At 45.2% G+C, this 13,878-nt stretch overlaps 1 protein-coding gene across 1 annotated transcript in view; it reads left to right on the top strand.

Annotated features, from left to right (window-relative positions):
* Positions 1-13,878, top strand: part of met (MET proto-oncogene, receptor tyrosine kinase) — a 108,186-nt gene that overhangs the window by 35,899 nt on the left and 58,409 nt on the right. The window contains exon 3 of the mRNA XM_037683062.1: positions 9,410-9,613. Within this exon, the coding sequence (XP_037538990.1) occupies positions 9,410-9,613 (204 nt within the window). The remainder of the gene's footprint in view (positions 1-9,409; positions 9,614-13,878) is intronic.

The raw sequence follows: 13,878 nt of genomic DNA, 5'->3' as shown, positions 1-13,878 counted from the left end.
GATGGATGGATGGATGGATGGATGGATGGATGGATGGATGGATGGGTCTTGGTTTGAGCCCAGTCGTAATGTTATAAAAATACAAATTCTGAAACAGAACAGGTAATAATAATAATTTTAAAGTAAAATGCTCCTGCAGAGTTTGCAGATGTTCTTGGTGACCTCTTTGTTGCCAGTTATTTCTTGCAGTCCGGTCGTTGTGAAGACAGCCCGGGTTCTGCACCGATGGATGGGTTTGATTATTGTAGGCTGCTGAAAAGGAGGAACTGGAGAGGAAGAGAGAAGTGGCTGAAGAGCTGTGAACCACTGCCACACACACAAAATGTATTTCACATATTCTGTGCAGAAGCCCACTCAAAGATGAAGACACATCTTCTTAGCATGAAGAGCAATCAATCATCTGGACGTTTTCAGTGAAGCTGCTCGCCTGAGCACCACAGCTGCTCTTACCCCCTCCCTGACTGCTCTTACCCCTCCCTGACTGCTCTTACCCCTCCCTGACTGCTCTTACCCCCTCCCTGACTGCTCTTACCCCTCCCTGACTGCTCTTACCCTTCCCTGACTGCTCTTACCCCCTCCCTGACTGCACTGATCAATGCAAAATGCTGACTCCAATGCTAACAGTCATGAGTACAGATGAGTCCCCAAAGCAGCCTCAGCTCTGAGTCTTCCTCCTCTGGACGTTCTCTGTAATTAGGAGCACATGAAAGAAAAGCAGCATGACCCCCCCCCCCCCCCCACACACACACACACACACACACACCACCACCACCACCAGCAGCAGCTGTCAGATCAGAGATCAATGTGACTTCATTAGTTCTGTAAAATAGACCATGATGATTTCTTTGTACCCTGGAGATCTGAGCTGTGGTCACATGTTTTGAGACGCTACATTTGTTCTTTCATTCCATCCATCACCTCAAAATACAACATGGCCACCAACAAATATATTTAAACTAGTCACCTCATTCATTTGACCCCCCCAAGCTCCTCCACTGCTCCTGGTGGTGGATAAACCACTCTCCATCCAGGATCCATCACTCAGCCACTTCAGAAAGGCTAAAATAAATAAATAAGTAAAGCCTCCCTCCGTTCTCCACAGTGTAACTCCTGCCCTCTTGCATCAAAAACATTTAGGTTCTCTGTTCACTTCCAGTCCAGAAAAACACTCATCTCTAAAACTGACGTAATTTCCGGTCTATAAGCCGCTACTTTTTTCCACAAGCTTTGAACGCTTAAACAATGCTGCAGATAATTTATGGGTTTTACAGGCTAACGAGCTTCATGCCACCAAATCATTTAGCCTCGTCTCCCGGGTGCTCACGTCACGGCCCACAACACTTCTCGTGATCTCATGAGCGGCAAGAAATCGTTTACTAAAACTGGCCACATGTGCAGAGCAACTTTTGTACAAGTCTGCCAGCGGATCCTGCCTGTGGATCATGTCAGTGGATCCTGTCAGTAGATCCTGCCAGTGGATCATGACGTAGATTATGATGGTGGATCCTGACAGTGGATCCTGATTGTGGTTCATGTCAGTAGATCCTGCCAGTGGATTCTGGCAGTAGATCCTGCCAGTGTATTATACCAGTGGATCGTGCCAATGGATCATGCCAGTGGATCTTGTCAGTGGATCCTGACAGTGGATCATGTCAGTGGATCATGATGTAGATCCTGATGGTGGATCCTGACAGTAGATCCTGACTGTGGTTCATGTCAGTGGATCCTGTCAGTAGATCCTAACAGTGGAGCTTGACTGTGGCTCATGTCAGTGCAGTGGATCCTGTCAGTAGATCCTGAAAGTGGAGCTTAACTGTGGATCATGTCAGTGGATCCTGACAGTAGATCTTGATAGTGAATCCTGCCTGTGGATCATGCCAGTGGATCCTGTCAGTAGATCCTGTCAGTGGATCTGTCAGTGAATTCTGACAGTAGATCCTACCTGTGTATTATACCAGTGGATCATGTCAATTGATGTCAGTGGATATTGTCAGTAGATCCTGCCAGTGGATCATGTCAGTGGATCATGATGTAGATCCTGATGGTGGATCCTGACAGTGGATCTTTACAGTAGATCCTGACAGTGGATCCTGACAGTGGATCCTGACGGTTTCTAAAAGCTGTTGCGTGATGAAGAGGACAGCACAGCTGAAGAGTGAATTTGCCTCGAGACTAAAGTGACGTGATCTGCGGTGGCGTTTAAAAGACGTTAAAGAGCAGCTGGGCTGTGTTTTCACCTCCTGCTCAGCCGTCCTTCACTCTTTGCCTCGTTCTGAATCACAAAAACTCCTTTTTGTCAGAGGCGAGGAGGCAGAGGTGAAGAGTCCTCTCCCTCTGTCTCGCATGAAGTGCGGCCTGCTGCTGAACGTGAACATGTGTTAGACTCACGAGGTGAAAGGCTGGACGCTGCATTGTTCCTTTGTGGTAGAAACCTTCAGACAATCACACACATCAGCTGGTTTCAGACGGTTGTGTGTTCGTGTGGAGAGGAAGCAGAAAACAGGAGAGGAAGGTGGTTCAGTGAGGAAGAATTGGTGAAGGATGAGGAGGAAAATTCAACTCCGGGTTAGCTGGAGGCTGGGGGAGGTCCAGAGGGCGCTGACAGACTCGACTATTTTCATGAAACAATGAGATTTTTTTTGTTTTCAGTATCTGGACTGAACAAGAGCATGCCCTTCTTCCTGTTGCACATGAGAACGTGGAGTTTGTCTCACAGGAAGTCACTTGTTAGAAAAGAGTTGAAAAACCTTCCTGCCATCTGACCCGGTTCTTCTAATGAAATGAAGGATGAACAACTTGTGACAGCATGAACTGTTCTCCTTCAGAGGTTCTTCTGTGTGTCAGTAGCAGGATGAGCAGCTTCAAAAATAAAACGCTTGTGCATTTTCACAACAAGACTCCGCTGGATGGAGTCAGCTGAAAGTGTTCAGGCATCTGATTAAAGGCCTCATCTGGAGGTTTGTTGGGGGGGGGGGGTCTCACTGGGCCCTCTCTGTGGCAGCACTGTGACAGTCCTCACGTTAATGTTAAGGTTAAACACACGCACTGACTCATTTTGTGTGTGAGGACACATTCCACCACCTTACACTTGAAGAACAAAGTTATGGTCCTTTCTGGGGGGAGGGGGGGGGGGCTCCAGGCTAAAGCCAGCTGCACTGTGAGCACCAGACTCTGTCCTCGCCTTATTGTCAACATTTCTAATTGTCCCAAACACTCGAGGGATGTGAACACCCCCCCCCCCCCCCCCAACACACACACACATCTCAGGACTGTCACAAGCTCGGGGTCAGGTTGCAGAATCTCGTGCATCCTGGTGTTTCAGCATCACAACAACACACACACGTGCACACACACACGTGCATTCACATTCTTTAGTGTTGCACATTCTCTACATTATGCATATCTACACACCCTGCCAACAACCAACCCTCTCTGCTGCGGGGGTCCAACCGTCCACGGGTCAGAGGTGTGTTATCCTCTGAGACAGCCAGCTGAGCGGCTCCAGAGACACTCTGGGTTGTTTAGCTCGGGGATAAGCTTCCACAACACTTTATGTATTGTTGTACATTAGCGAGTCTGCCTTTATCCTATTTTTGCCCTGCACTGACAGTGTGTGTGTTTCAAAAAGCACTTTTGCCGGTAACCCAGTCCATAGTTTAGATTCAGGCCTTGGTGTGTTTATTCACTCGGGGCCCAGGGGCCGGAGCGAGAGTACGAAAATGACATTAAGCTCCGAGGATCACCTTTCACCTCCCTGTTGACTCTCCCAAGCAGCGCCGCTGGCACCGTGAGCCCCACATTGAAATCCTACCGTGGCGCTGTTGTCTTGGGGACAATAGCTGCTGGTTAAGTATGGGGCAAGAAGAGTACTGTATTTCCCAAATGTGCCCCATGTGCCTGTTCTATGGCTACAAAACAAGTCTGAAAGATGTAGAACATCAGGAGCGTTCGCTAACACCATCAATCTTCCAAGAGATGAGTGAAAAATGAAACATCCTGATGCATGCTCAATAATCCAGGTAGAAAAATCTAAAAAAGTTCAATCTGGTCCGCTGGACATTCAAAAAACAAAACAAAACAAAACAAAAAAATGTAGAAACGTTTCGTCTCTCATCCGAAGGACTTCCTCAGTCTGAGGTGCTGTATTCAGCTCAGTCTCTTAAATAGCACCTTCTCAGAGTGGATCAACCAGTTTGCTGCTGACAACCAAAACCAGCTGCTCAAACCAGTCGTGTTTGGGTTTCTTCTCTGCTTTCAGGAAGGCCCAGTTAGGATATCCACATTGCTCTAGAGCCTGTCTTGTGTGGGATTTCTCCTTCTGCCTGGCTCCTGAGCTAGTGGGGACGCTGTCTGCTCTGTGGTACAGAGTCCTGATGACTCCTAACTTGTGCTCCAAAGGGTGATGGGAGTCAAACTGCAAATACTGGTCTGTGTGGGTGGGTTTGCGGTACACCTCAGTTTGCAAATGTCCTCTATCAGAGACTGAGACCTCACAGTCCAAGAAAGCCAACCTGCCATTTTTTACATCTTCTCGTGTGAACTTGATGTATTTATCCACAGAGTTGATGTGGTCAGTAAAATGTTGGACTTCCTGAGATTTAATTTTAACCCAGGTGTCGTCAACATACCTGAACCAATGACTTGGTGGTGTCCCTGAAAAGGACGTCAAGGCTCTCTTTTCTACCTCCTCCATGTACAGCGTGCTAATGATCCATTGTTAGGCTGATGGTCCTTCTTGAGCATGTGATCAGCTGGTTTTGGTTGTCAGCAGCAAACGGTTGATCCACTCTGAGAAGGTGCTATTTAAGAGACTGAGCTGAATACAGCACCTCAGACTGAGGAAGTCCTCAGGATGAGAGACAAAACATTTCTACATTTTTTTGTTTTGTTTTGTTTTTTGAATATCCAGAGGACCAGATTTAACCTTTTTAGAAAAACTGAAACATTTAACTTTGAAACAAGATGCTTTGATGATGACTAAAGTCTAGCTGTAACTTCTGGCAGACAAACAACTGAAACTAAACGCCGTGCACCATTGAAAAGTAGGCAAAATGAATGCCAGTGCAGTTTTGGTGAGTCTTTAACATTTTCTATTGTAACGGTTTATTTATTGAACAAATTCCAGTTCAATTTGCCTTTTGTGTCTCAATTCTCACCAGGGAAAAGTCCATCAAATAGCTCAAGGTTAAATACAGGTTAATAAATAAATAAATGAAGGTCGTTACTCATTCGAAGATGAACAGTCGACTCACAGTCGCGTGGTTGCGGGACGTTCAGTCCACGAGACACACGGGGCTGAACTCCTGCTGGGAAACCTCTCCCCCTACAATATGCATCACAACACAGGTTTGTTTTCCTGCTTGTGTAGGGGAACCACTGCAAAATGTACAGTACTACATGTAGTACTACATGCAGTACATACCACTACAGTGGTACAAGTAGTAGTGAGGCTGAGATGGGGTAGAGGCAGAGCAGCCGTCATGGGACCAGAACGTCACAGTTTGACTCCCAGCCATGCCCACATGTCGTGATGTCTCTGAGCAAGATGCCCAATCCCTAATTGCTCCCCGGGTGCCTACATAGCTGCCCACTGCTCCACCTGGGTGTAATGCAGAGAACTAAATTCATCGTTGTATGGAAACGTATAATGATGACACCACATAGCATGTACTTATTTACTATAATATGTGTACATCACATCCACATACTCCTGTCAGGAAAGGCTCAGCCCGGCCTTGTGTCGAGAAGGGGCAGACGACGCTACTCTGAGAACAAAACGGTGCAATTTCAGTCACAGAGCTACGTCAATAAGAGCTGATTTCTCAGCTTCAGATGGAGTGTGCAGAGCCCTTTAGGCTGCTGATACCATCCTCTGTTAGAAAGCTGCAACTTGTATTATTTATTCACCACAGTAACCCTAACAGTGATGAGTGCTGGGTGAACGAAGTGTCACATACAGAAGGTCACACAAACAAGGTGTATAACCCTGTCATGGCTCAGGTTACAGCTCAGTTTGTTATTTAAGACTGTGGCATATTGGTGCACATATTCGTCCCACATCATCACAGTAAAGACATCAGTGTTCAGTGTGTGCAAAAACATGAAGAACATGTTAAGCTAGTGGCAACTGAGAGGTCTTTTTTTTTTCCAACTCTCACACTTTGCCCCGGCCAAGGCAGTTTCGAGATATGATTTTTTTACCTCCCCTCGTGTTTTCTCTTTTCCATACTTTTGTCCGGTTGTCTGTCTAAAACAGATCTCACTTGTAAATGAGTCTCCGAGGCTCGGTGTGATTAATCTGTATAACTAAAGGTTGAATGAATGAACTGGTGTGAATGGTGTCAGAGGAGTTTCCAAAATGTCTGAAAACAACTGAGGATCTGCTGCAGATTCTGGTCTAAGGTTTGCCAAGAGTTTGTGCAAACATGGGATACCAGAAGAAAAGGTTAAGATTTTCTCAAAATTTTGTTTCCAACTAGTTCCCAACAGTTGTGGTCTGGTAAAATACTAGCTTTGGTCACGGAAGATCACTTGCAGCTAGAGCACAAATGCCGTGACAGTGGAAGAGTAGAGCAAGATTCTGTCTAAAGCACTCCTAGAACAGTCCGTTCAAACGAACAACCGGAGCTTGTAGACCTGCCTGTTTATTTCAGACAGCTCTGTGGGAAAAAAGAACTTTCCTGGTGATCCCCGGCAGCAGCAGAGAGTGAGATGTGGATGGAAATCTTTTATGATCATAATTTGCATGCTTTGAAACGCCATGTGGTTTCTAATAAATGCTACTGAATACATCACCAGGCTTTAAGGAAGCACCATCTGTGGCTGTGGCTCACCTAGCTAAGAAGCCAGGTGAGAGTGTTTAACATTTTATTTCCTACTTGAGGGACAGAATCTTTTGTGTTAACGATGGAAATGTTTTATCCACTTCAGTGCCTCTTTCGTGTGGGGGTTCTCAGGGCTTGACTCTTGGCCCACTTCTGTTTTCACTGTACCTGCTGCCTTTGGGGTCTATTTTTTTCTCCTTATGAGATATTTTTAGTTTTATATTGCCTTTTATTTTGAATCATGTTTTACCCCAAGTTCACAGCAACAAACACATTTTTGTATAGATTTCTTAAAAAAAAGTGATCTCTGTCATTTAAAATTAGGATTCTTTCTTTTTCCTGTTGGACTGAACCTAAACCAACAATGACACCAAAACACAAGCTGTTACTTAAGGTTACTGTCACACCCCTACCTAATAAAAACTATAATAATGTTTAATTAGGGAAATCTAATGACATTTTCTGTTCATGTCTGGTCATTCTAACTGTAGTTCTTCTTTCTTTAATGAATATATTTAATTCTTCGTCAGACATTGTGAGAGACTTCCCTTTCTTGCACAGTCTGTTTGCCTCAGTGGCTGGTGGCGTTGCGATGCTCTCTAAAACTGTCCCCGTGCCAAGAAACAGCCATGGATAACATCAGCAGAGCTTCAAACGAAACTTATCAAAACAGCTTTTCCACTGTTCAGTTTCATTGCCTTGATCCTGCGGAGCAGCTCGGTAGAGGCAGAGGAATGCTGCCTAGACTTTTCAGTTTGCCGTCCCATCGGGCCGCTGCGCTTCAGCAAACACACCAAAGTCCTGTTTGTTTGCTCTGAAAATATTCAGCGGCCTGAGGCCTGTTTTCTGATCCGTGTGGTGTAATGTTTGCGCCGGTGCAGTCGCAGATAAGTTGGCTGATTCCCATACGTTTTCTTTGTGCTCCGTGCTGGCTGCTCTGCTTCAAATGTTCAAACAGGTGTTTTGTCGTATTGTTTTTTAATATTTCCTTCAGGTAAACTGATACATTATAAATGGCTTCTTCTGGGTACCCTACGTTTGTGTTCAAAGAAGAGATGTTCTGCTTTTCTACGTGTCCGTTTTTATTCCAACTCTTAATACGTTTCAGTCCCAGACTGTCATCTTATCTGGTTGTAAGTTTTTTCTCTCTGGAGCAAAATAATTCAATGCATTTCAGCTGGCCTCATCACTACCAGCTGTGCATTTGGCATCAGTGGATCCAAACCTTCTGCCAGCTCTCAGTTTCCTTCCTGTCTTGCCTGAGTTGGACTGTGTCTTAAACTGCAGCCTCTGAAGACATTTGAAGACATGTGAAGACATTTGAACCAAGGTTTGCTTCTTTGGCCCTTTCAGTGAGCCGGGGTTCTCTGCATTCTTCAGCTCGCCTCATTTAAGAGTCCTGTTGGTGACGTCACCCAGAAGAAAGAAATTGCAACTTCCCTGATAAATTGCATCACTATTGTTTTTGTCGTCTTCAAAGCCTGCCGAGACAAACGATTAAACGAGGTTCACACAAACCACAAAGAATGGCGTCATGAACTGGGCAGAAAGGCATTGTGTTTGTGGAGGGTTCAACCGTTTGAAACAGTAATTTCTTTTTCAAAAAAGGAATTTTTCTTGATCGTTCAACTCTGTCCTCTTGTCTCCTGACTCCGGTGAAGAGGTCATCATCCACTGGAGCTGAGAAAACAACAGAAAGTTGAGGCCTGGTCAAGCAGACAGGTCAAGGACCTAAAGAGCCACAAGAGGCCTGCCACCTTCTGGGTCGTTAATGATTAATGAAACCTGCGGCCAGAACGGCAGACCATGACTAAACTTACAAAAAGAGCTGAAGCAGCGAGAGCAAAGCTGGACAGTAAGAGAAGGGGAAGAGGGGCGTGAAGGCTCGGGGGTACTGATACAGAGAAAGAGCCTGGATCCAACGCTGTGCTTTTACTGTATGCTCCAGAGGCTCCAGACACAACAATGTTCACAACCCAGCAGCTTTTAAAGTCTGAAGACAAGCGCTGCAGAGAGGTTTGGGTCCTTAATGTATGTGAGGAAACAGATGCTCAGAAAAAGGAGGGGGACTTGGGTTTCCCAGTTGGAGAGTGAAAAAGCAGTTCACGAAATGCAAAACAATATGAAAGTCTACTCGCTGCTTCCCATGAAGTTTTGCAGTCCTGAACCTTGCTATCCAACAAAGCACAGTCGTGCCCTTGAGGTACCACCACGCCGAGACCTCCATTACGAGCTCGGCCTGTTGAAAGAGGAGCCGAGGGGGGCTTAGCAGGTTTGGCTCTTAACCCTCCTCCATTAGGTCAGATATGAAAGGAGATAGTTCAACGTGATATTTTGTGGCAAGTCAGTTTCAGGAGGCTTCATTTGAACAAAGAAATACAATCTCAGTCGCTGTCGCTCTTATTTTCTGACGCTCCTGGTCATCAGCCGTTTCTTCTGCTCATTCTAGATATAAGCCAAAGATTTCTTCATAGAGAATGTGTTTTAATCTTCTACATGACCTGACATTTGTTGGCTGATGTCATTGTTCTATCTGAAACCACAACAGGAAGAAAAACTCCTCTGTCGCCTGTGTTTCATTACAGACTTCCTCGGACGACTGTGACCCCCATGAAGGGATCCATGAGGGGAAGGAGGGCATGTACCGCCTTGAGTTGTCCAACACTGTCCAGAGGTTGGAGTTCTGGCACAAAGACTTGATGAACACCTTGGTAACTTCAATCACCGTGGTTCCAGTGCATGGGCGCACCGTGGCATACCTCGGAACAGCAGACGGACGCCACATACAGGTAAGGAAGTCTTTGTTTCCCTGGTTTGGTGTAAAAAACAAACCTGAAACACTTTCCCCTTCTGTCACTTCCACTGTTCATGGAAATGTGTCAGACGTGAAAGCAGCCAGACAGAGACAACAACACCGAGTCAGTTGGAGGTTGGGAGAAACTGTGACTCGACACCAGGATCTTTCTGTTTGCACAGTTTGCTTCTATTTGCACTGTCTCGGTTAGCCTCCAGAGAAAGTGCACGATCAAGTCTACTATCCCACAAATGCAGCTCCCTGTCAGCCTATCAGGACGAAATAAGCTTGAATTCCTTTGACCTAATCATGCATTAGCCGGTACCTCTACACATCCAGAACCTGACAAATCTGCCTCTACAAGTTGCTAATAGGGTGTGACGCCCCTTCACTTTACTGTTGGAGCTAAAACTTGTTGTGTTGTTAGTGGATCTGATCCCCGTCATGTCCTCTGAGCCCTAATAGATCTACAGTTAAAATGTTTTGTGGTCTGTGTGCAAATAGCATGAACTCAATGGATTCTGCACACACTGGGCTAAAACTTGTAAAACATGTAAATCTACAACTAAATAACTTTTGGAGTCAATTCAGTTTAAGATGGCCACCTTAGCCAATCAACCTTTGATGCCTCGCCCGTCGCAGAGCCATAAAGGGGAACTGAAAATACCCTCTGTCCGATCGTCCATGCATGTTGTGCGCATGTTAATGTGAAAAATTAAGTGAGGTGCTTTCTCCTGTTTTGGTGTGTGGCTGCATCCAGGCAAAAGAAAGTCGAGTTGAAATCCAAGGCCAACACGGCCAGCGTCATGCGTGTATGTAAACTCACCACATCAGTAATTTGAGGGAACTGTTTCGTTTTTATATTGATGAAAAGTACAGTTTCCTCAAATGATTGGGGTGGCTGAAGATTAATTTATGGTGGGCAAGGCCACCACTGGCCACCCCCTGGCTCCTCCACTGTACCTGGTGGTGGACTCGTCAGGACCCGTCACTCTGCCGCCTCGGATAAGCAAAATAATAACTTTTTTAACACAGTACAACTCCTCCCCACTTTAATATCTTGCACCAAGATGATTAAAGTTTGCTTGAACTCTTTGTTCAATTCCAGTCCAGAGAAACTTGAAAAAATTAATCTTGAAAACTTTTCACATCTCTCAGCTGCAGCAGACTTTGACAAACCGCTCGCTAACACAAAACTGGACACAACTCCGTCCGTGTTCCACAAACGGAGCTAAAATGTATTGTTTGTAGCGGAGTCACCCTCAACACATGCTCTGTAAGAAAACATTTATTTCAATGTTTGACCAAATCAGCTGTAATCAATCATATTCAAGATGAATGGACGTTGAACGTCTTCGTTTGATTCCAGTCATTCCAGTGGTGCGTATAGAACGATGTTAGTAAAAGTACAGCTGTGATATTACTGAATATAAATCCTTACGTGCTGATGCTCACAGTCCATGTGCCTGTGAGTGGGGGCCTGATTATCAAATATGTATTTGTTTGCATAAAGTTATTTTGGATTATTATGATAGTGATGTTTTGCACGCCTAATATTTATTAATTATTAATAATTTACCTTTGCTTGGTGTGAAAACATGCCTCATATCTCTGAGTCAGTGTTCCAGTTTAAAGAAAGTTAACTTTTTTACTCATCTGCTCCGACAACAAAACACCAGGGGGGGGGGGGGGGGGGGTCTGCAGCTGCCGAGTCCTGATGCCTTCATGCATCAGAAAAAAGAAAAAAAATACTATGACAAATGGAATGAACACATGAAGTAAAAGCTGAAGTATCTCACGCGTTTTTGAAACACAAGAATTAAAAAACATGCACGAAAAGAAAAAAACAGACAGAGGCCTGGAAGAAAGGCTCGACAGCTGCTCGGGGGGGGTTACAAGCTGAACGGCACGTTAATGGTGAGTGGCAGGCTTCGTTGACACGTCCCCTCGCTCGGCATTTCTACTGTGCCGGTCCGGTGCAGCTGTTGCTGTTTTCTACCATCGAGCCCGGCTCCTCCTCATCCAGACGTTCCGTGGGCGAGCAAAGTGGCAATTTTTAGTTTTTACTTCAATCAGTTGCGTAAGTTAAATTATTAAAACTATTTTTTAATCTATTTTAAATGATCTAATTTTAAACTTGTTGCTAACAGATGAGGTCAGGCAGGAATCCCCGTGGACTACAATGTTTGCAGATGACATCATGATCTGTGGTGAGAACAGGGAGCAGGTGGAAGAGAACTTGGAGAGGTGGAGGTATGCACCTGAAAGAAGAGGAATGAAAGTCAGCCGTAGTAAGACAGAGTCCATGTGTGTGAATGAGAGGGAGGAGGTGGAACAGTGAGGCTACAAGGAGCAGAGGTCACAAAGGTGCAGGACTTCAAGGACTTGGGGTCCACTGTCCAGGAACATGGGGAGTGTGGAGAAGAGGTGAAGAAGAGAGTCCAGGCAGGATGGAGTGATGGAGAAAAGTTTCAGGAGTGATTTGTGACAAAAGGTGTCAGCAAAGGTCAAAGGAAAAGTTTACAAGACAGTGGTGAGACCAGCTATGTTGTCTGGTCTGGAGACAGAGACATGGACAAAAAGACAGGAGACAGAACTGGAAGTGTCAGAAATGAAGATGTTGAGGTTCTTCTTAGGAGAGACAAGGATGGAGAAGATCTGGAATGAGATCATCAGAGGTACAGCACAGGTTGGATGCAGTTAGACATGAAGGTAGTTGGAGTGAGGACAGAGGACAGAGAGGACAGAGTGAGGATAGAGAACACAGAGGACAGAGGGAGGATAGAGGACACAGGACAGAGTGAGGACACAGAGGACAGAGTGAGGACAGAGGACACAGGGGACAGAGTGAGGACAGAGGACACAGAGGACAGAGTGAGGACAGAGTAAGATGGAGGAGGACTTGCTGTAGAGACCCTTCTTGTTAACCAGAGTGACTGCAGTATCACCCTCACTTCTTGGTCGTATTGTTTTGTACTGTTAGTGTTTTTCTTGGTTCATGTCTTAGATCTTGTTACTGTTTTTCATTTTATTGTGGGATGTAACTGGGACCCTGTGAACATAATCTTGTTCCACCTCATGTACCACATGTCTCAGCGCCTCTGCAGGAGCGACACTCGTCTCATTCTTACTCTGATTTAACGAACCGTCAGCTTTTCATGCGTTTCACTTCCATGTTGGTCCCAGAGGGCGAGGCTGATGGAACGGGCCGCAGAGGCAGGGAAAGAAACGAAACGTTGTCCCGACCCCAAGTGGCCCTGGAAGTTTCCCTCCATTTCAGTTGGCCCTCTGTGGGAATAACAGAGCGCTGTTTATAGAGCCCCCCCCCCCGCCTCCTTAATTCAATAAGCTGTAATTTACACCACTATTACCTCCAGAGAGACGGCTGTTGTCCCGAGCGGAAAGTCGCCCATTCTGCTCGCTGTCACAACGATAGTGTGAAGCTCAGGCAGCGGCAGGAAAGATGCTGGGAAACAAGACATTTGTGGTTGGGGGGGGGGGGCATGGACCTGAGGTAAAGTTTTTACAATCCTGACTGTTTCAGCTTTTTACTGGCTGCCCCGACACAGAGGATAAAACAGTCGTCACCTTCAGCTGCATCATGTAGCGCTTTGCCCAGCGCCGTAAATTACACACATACCACAACACTCACTGCAGCCTCATCCAGGTGTGTGTGCTCCAGGTGTGTGTGCTCCAGGTGTGTGTGTGCTCCAGGTGTGTGTGTGCTCCAGGTGTGTGTTTGTGTGTTCTGTTGGGAGGGATAGGTTTGGCTCACAGCACATGGTTTTGTTTTTTAGAAGAAGGAATCAGATGACATCTTTATCTTGACGGAACAAAACATATTGTGTGTGTTATGTGTGTGTTATGTGTGTGTGTGTGTGTGTGTGTGTGTGTTATGTGGGTGTGTGTAATTTGGAGCAGCCTCATGTAACTGGAGTGACCACACTCCCCGTTACAGATCCTGTTCCTTTCTGTTTGCTCTGAGGTGCAGCAGAACCACAGAGATAAATGCTGTTCCAGGTGTGTGTGTGTGTGTGTACTGTACACTATATATATATATATATATATACAGTATATACATATATATATACACATGTATAGTATATACATATATATATATATATATATACAGTATATACATATATATATACACATATATAGTATATACATATATATACACATATATACAGTATATACATATATATATATATAGATGTGTATATATATATATATATATATATATATATATATATATATATA

The sequence above is a fragment of the Nematolebias whitei genome, chromosome 10 (assembly GCF_014905685.2).
Source record: "Nematolebias whitei isolate Nwh7 chromosome 10, NemWhi1, whole genome shotgun sequence".
Taxonomy (NCBI): Eukaryota; Metazoa; Chordata; class Actinopteri; order Cyprinodontiformes; family Rivulidae; genus Nematolebias; species Nematolebias whitei.
The sequence above is the reverse complement of the archived record's forward strand: the minus strand, read 5'-3'. Positions and strand labels throughout refer to the sequence as shown.